Here is a 6,110-nt window from a genome sequence, read left to right as displayed (position 1 = left end):
CAGGAAGCTGAATACAGGAGCTCCTTGCCTAGAACAGGAGCTTGCCTGCCTCCACCGTGCCGCACGGCAGTACCAGCTTCAATCAGATAAGCTGCAACCATGAAAGAAAAACACAAGGTTAGCATGTAATCTAAGAGTATGGCAGCCGAATGGCTGCCCCCCTCTGTCCTGCAGTCCCAAAGGACAGAAAAAAACACACTGATGTATGGGGGGTTTGGCCTCTTATAGTGAGGTAATGGGGGCGTTGATTTATTTGATTACTTTACTTCATTAAATATTCCGTCTGTCCTACCAGTTTCACTGGGGCAGATAAACCCCTACATGTACTGCTGGTTAGGATGTAAGGGAAACTATAGATAAATAGATACATAGAAAACAGATAGATGGATTGATACACTATAGATAGGTAGATAGAAAGATAGATAATAAATAGAAGGATAGATAGAATTTAGATAGATGGGGTATATGGATGTATAGATACATAGATAGATAACAGATAGATGGATGGATAGATAGACAGTTGTCTGGATAAAATTGATTGCTAGATAGATAACAGATAGATGGATAGATAGACTATAGATGGGTAGATAGAAAGATAATTGATAAATAGATAGAAGGATGTATGATGAACTAACCCGTTTATTTACAAATATCAGGTTTATCGAGGGTTAGAAAATCTGTAGTTAGCTGTCAGGAAGCTCTCAAACCTCAACATCCTGCTTACAGTTGGCTTTTGTCTTCATTTGTAAACTGCCGGGCATTAGCAATAATCTGAGAAGGATGTCTGGGAGGCTAATATCAAGCACTATACATTTAATATCAAGTAATTTAAATTTAATATCAAGCACTATAAATTTTAATATCAAACACTATAAATTTTATATCAAGCAATATAAAAGGTGGCGTGGTACCAGTTTGACGAAACATATACCCTCTTACTACTCATATCCGTCCAGGTTCCTTATCTGGCCCTGATCCTGCCCATGTCCGCCCACGTCAGCCATCTGGGCCTCATCCTGCCCATGTCCACCCAAGTCAGCCATCTGGGCCTCATCCTGGCCATGTCCGCCAACGTCAGCCATCTGGGCCTCATCCTGGCCACGTCCACCCAGGTTCCTCATCTGGCCCTGATCCTGGCCATGTCCCCCGTCAGCCATCTGGACCTCATCCTGGCCACGTCCGCCCAGGTCAATTATATGGCCCTGATCTTGCCCATGTCCAATCATATGGGCCTGATCCTTCACAAGAGACCTTTTTGACTTATCATTTTTGAAAATATTATTTATTTAATGTTATTTGTATTTATGTTGTCTAGACAGGGATTGTCTTTTTATTTTGTTTAGGGGCAAGGGTTTCAATAAATACTTTGATGGAAAAAATCACTTGTCTTCAGTAATTTATTGTGAGACAAATTACATTAAACAGGTAAACACATTTCAATATAATAACATAGACACACACAATACTCCTAGTACTATCACTTTAATGATCACTACACTTGCTTAATTATCAATATTTAAATGAGGTATTAGAAGGTTTTTGGGACCATAGATCAACTAGATTATTGATTTTTAATACAGTCAACTTTTCAAAGCATCTTTATAATTTATATTTGTCAATATTTGTATGGCCCAAAACCTCAGCCCGTAAGCCCACGTCAAGGGTCCTCATTCTCTTGCGAGTCCCTACACTCAACTATAACATAAATTTCATATTCTATCTAAAAAATGTAAAAAAATTAACGAGAACAGAAGAAATCAAACACTGCCACGAATAGCGTCCATCTGCCATGGCAAGGAACCCTCTGGGCTGAAAAAGTAGTCTGCATAGAGTTCCCGAACTGCAATGCCTGCAGTCCCAGGTCGTCTTTGCAAGGTCCTATCCAAACCCAAAACTGATGATGTAGGAAATTCTTCCATGTCAACAGAAGAGGAAGCCTCGTGAATCCTGGTGAAGTTGTGTAGAACAACACAAGCTTGTATCACCAAGGTAGCATTTTCCGGATCCATTTGTATGGATGACAAAAACACCCTCCACTTGCTAGAGAGTATTCCGAATGCGCACTCAACATACCGACGGGCACGAGTCAACCGGTAGTTGAAAATACGCCCCCTGAGATCCAAACCACGCTTTGGGAAGGGTCGCATAACATGGTGAGTCAATGCAAACCCTTCATCCGCCACGATCACAAATGGAGCCGGGGGACCAGAATATCCGGCTAATCTTCTGGACTCGGGCAGGGCAAGCAGGTTGGCACGAAGCCGCTCACCCATTCTAGAAGCACTAAAGACGCGAGCATCTGCAGTGCTTCCATAGGTCCCGATATCAACCATTATAAACCGGTAATTACTGTCAGCAACAGCCATGACCACTACTGAAAAGTATTGCTTGAAGAATCGGGACCCTGAGTGAGGAGGCTTCTTCACACGAATGTGCTTGCCATCCATTGCCCCTATGCAGTTTGGAAACTGCGCCGCAAAATTGAAGCCCTCAGCAATTCGAAACCAATCGTCCGCCTTGGGCTGTGGCATCACTGTGTCTCGAAGTTGCTGCCAGATGACATGACAAGTGTGATGCACAATCCGAGAAATCGTCGAGGTTCCCAAAAGAAACTCAAAATGCAGAGATGCAAATGAGTTCCCAGTTGCCAGGAATCTGTAGACAAAAACAAAAGAGGTGACATCATTAATTTGCCCAAAATTAGTCACATCATGATTCATATAATGGTTGTAAGTAGACATGCAGTATGTTGCACATTCTATGTCCATTTTGAAGACTATCATTTTATCCACAAAATCGTTTAACATCCGATAAATACTTTAAACAATCGGGGTGTGGGCCCAAATCCTGCAAGCTGTTACGCCTATTGTGGTGACGCCATTTCCATGCTGAATGTATGGGAAACATAGAATGATGTGACCACTCAGCAGGATGATGGCGTTGGCATACACCAAACTTAAAAGCTATAAATACAGGACTACCGTTCATCTTTGCATGTTATTTGTCTGGGAAACAGAAATAAAGGAAATTGACAATGGCAGAAATTAAGAAGGGCCAAAAACTGGTAACGAGCTAACATTTACACATGTCTAAGAACAGCCAGTTTAAAAACCATGTTACTCACAAGATAAGCAGTACACATTACTGTTAAAAAATAAATCACTACATATAGCATACCTCAACGTGACAATGAGCCTTTCCTCAGGAGTAATGCTGCGCCTCATATTGGTGTCCATGAAGGTAAGGGCAGTACGTAGAGACGACAGCAAGCAATCAAAGGTAGACACTGACATCCGACAGAACGCAAAGAACTTCTCTGGATGCTGGCGAAGATCTGCGTAGAAGGTATGGAAGTGTCCTTTCCTGTACCGTTGGGAAACAATGGGATGGACCCATAATCTCCTTCTTCTACTCGGTTCATCATCCAAAGGAATGGACCGCTGTCCCCATCGCCGAGAAATAAGCCAGTGCAGTAGGACCTCCTCCTCGGAGTCATCCGCCATGGTGAAACCAAGATGCAAACTGAGAAGCAAAGATCAACAAAGCCAAGGAATCAAATTAAACTCTGTACCCTGGAAACACTGCAGAAAATGGCCACCAAACACTGAAATGACCAGCATATATACCTGTATCCTGGGTGTGGATAGTAAAATTACACAATTTCCTGCTTCCGTTTTTTTTGCGGCCTAAACTGTATTTAGCACAGTTAAGTCCTGCAGATCCAGCCAGAACTGAAAGGGTGAAATGTGCCAAACGGCGCTGCAGCAGGACGTTGACAGCAGGGACTTTAAGATAGCAGAAACTTTTTAATTATGAGAATTCTGTTAGTATGGTGTGGAAGTATTGCCTTTTATGAATAACCAATCAAATCATTAGCTTCGCTTTCCACCCCTTTGGTGGTGTGCCAGATATGTCTGTGATTATCTGTAATGTTATAAAGATGTATGCTTGCATGGAATAAATTAGAGAGAATTTGATTCAGCAGTGTGTCTGTGCCAGCTCTCTGAGCGCTCATAACGAAAACTCCAATTAGAACCCCGACAATCATAGAGGTGGGGGTTTTGCCTCAACAGTAGTGGTACCTCATACAGGGGCATAGGAGCCACTGTTCCTGTGGTCAGTACAAGGACATCCCTTTTGTCTTTGTACACAAAGAGGTATTCCGATTATATAAAATTATCCTCTATCCACAGGATTGAGAATAAGGCCCCTTTCACACGGGTGAGTATTCCGCGCGGATGCGATGCGTGAGTTGAACGCATTGCGCCCGCACTGAATCCTGACCCATTCATTTCTATGGGTATGTTCACATGAGCAGTGATTTTCACGCATCACTCGTACGTTGCGTGAAAAACGCAGCATGCTCCTCTTTGTGCGTTTTTCACATAACGCAGGCCCCATAGAAATGAATGGGGTTGCGTGAAAATCGCAAGCATCCGCAAGCAAGTGCAGATGGTTGCGATTTTCACGCACGGTTGCTAGGAGACGATAGGGATGGAGACCCGATCATTATTATTTTCCCTATGGTTATAAGGGAAAATAATAGCAATTTTTTTAACCCCTCCAGCGCTATTGTACTATGCATTCTGTATTCAGAATGCTATTATTTTCCCTTATAACCATGTTATAAGGGAAAATAATACAATCTACCCAGCACCTAACCCAAACCCGAACTTCTGTGAAGAAGTTCGGGTTTGGGTACCAAACATGCCGATTTTTCTCACGAGAGTGCAAAACGCATTACAATGTTTTGCACTCGCACGGAAAAATCGCGCATGTTCCCACAACACACCTGCACCTTTTCCCGCAACGCCCGTGTGAAAGAGGCCTAACTATTAGATCCGTGGAGGTCCTACCGCTAAGACCCCAGGATCACTAAAACGGGGGCCCCCTACCCTGTGCAGCCCCCCAAAATGAACAGAGCAGAAGGCCAGCTATGTACAACGCCCCTGGGCCTTCAGCTACAATGAATATCATGATATTAGTGGCGTTCATTTGCATGGTGGTAGCACAGCGCATGTAAACCCTAAGGCCTCTTTCACACAGGCGTTGCGGGAAAATGGGTATAAGGGAAAATAATAGCATTCTGAATACAGAATGCATAGTAAAATAGCGCTGGAGGGGTTAAAAAAAAATAATTCACCTTAATCCACTTGCTCGCGCAGCCCGACATCTCTTCTGTCTGTCTTCTGTGCTGTGTGGAGGAACAGGACCTGTGGTGACGTCACTCCGGTCATCACATGATCCATCAAATGATCTGTTACCATGGTGATGGATCATGTGATGACCGGAGTGACGTCACCACAGGTCCTGTTCATCCACACAGCACAGAAGACAGACAGAAGAGATGCCGGGCTGCACCTGGATTAAGGTGAGTTAATTTATTTTTGGTTTTTAACCCCTCCAGCGCTATTTTACTATGCATTCTGTATTCAGAATGCTATTATTTTCCCTTATAACCATGTTATAAGGGAAAATAATAACGATTGGGTCTCCAGCCCGATCGTCTCCTAGCAACCGTGCGTGAAAATCACACCGCATCCGCACTTGCTTGCGGATGCTTGAGATTTACACGCAACCCCATTCATTTCTATAGGGCCTGCGTTACGTGAAAAACACACAAAATAGAGCATGCTGCGATTTTCACGCAACGCAAAAGTGATGCGTGAAAATCACCGCTCATGTGAACAGTCCCATAGAAATGAATGGGTTGGGATTCAGTGCGGGTGCAATGCGTTCAACTCACGCATCACATCCGTGCGGAATACTCGTCTGTGTGAAAGGGGCCTAAGGCTCTAATAAGAAGCAACTGAAGACTTGTATACATGAAACTTGGAAACCTTGTTTGAAATGCAGTCATACTTCTCAGGGCCTGGTGCTCGTGTTAGCTGAAGTAGTGTTTGCTTGCCAGAGGCTCATTGTGTGTGCTCCAGCAGCTACGTAAGCAAATATATCAGGAGAAGGGTATTAACCATTAATTAGCTTTAGGCCTCATGCACACGACCGTTGTTTGCTTCCGCGTCCGTTCCGCCGATTTTATAGTTTCAGGTGCGGACCCATTCATTTCTATAGAGCTGTTGAAAATGCGGATAGTGCACCGTTTGCCATCC

At 43.6% G+C, this 6,110-nt stretch overlaps 1 protein-coding gene across 1 annotated transcript in view; it reads right to left on the bottom strand.

Moving 5' to 3' along the window:
- Window positions 1-1,732: 1,732 nt before the first annotated feature.
- Window positions 1,733-6,110, bottom strand: part of LOC122932506 (putative nuclease HARBI1) — a 38,930-nt gene continuing 34,552 nt past the window's right edge. Inside the window, exons 2-3 of the mRNA XM_044286968.1 lie at window positions 3,178-3,522; window positions 1,733-2,655 (exon numbers count right to left, since the gene is read on the bottom strand). Of these exons, the coding sequence (XP_044142903.1) occupies window positions 1,758-2,655; window positions 3,178-3,503 (1,224 nt within the window). The 5' untranslated portion in view covers window positions 3,504-3,522 and the 3' untranslated portion in view covers window positions 1,733-1,757. The remainder of the gene's footprint in view (window positions 2,656-3,177; window positions 3,523-6,110) is intronic.

The sequence above is a fragment of the Bufo gargarizans genome, chromosome 3 (genome assembly GCF_014858855.1).
Source record: "Bufo gargarizans isolate SCDJY-AF-19 chromosome 3, ASM1485885v1, whole genome shotgun sequence".
Taxonomy (NCBI): Eukaryota; Metazoa; Chordata; class Amphibia; order Anura; family Bufonidae; genus Bufo; species Bufo gargarizans.
Note: the sequence above shows the minus strand (reverse complement) of the source record. Positions and strands in the feature narration are given on the sequence as shown.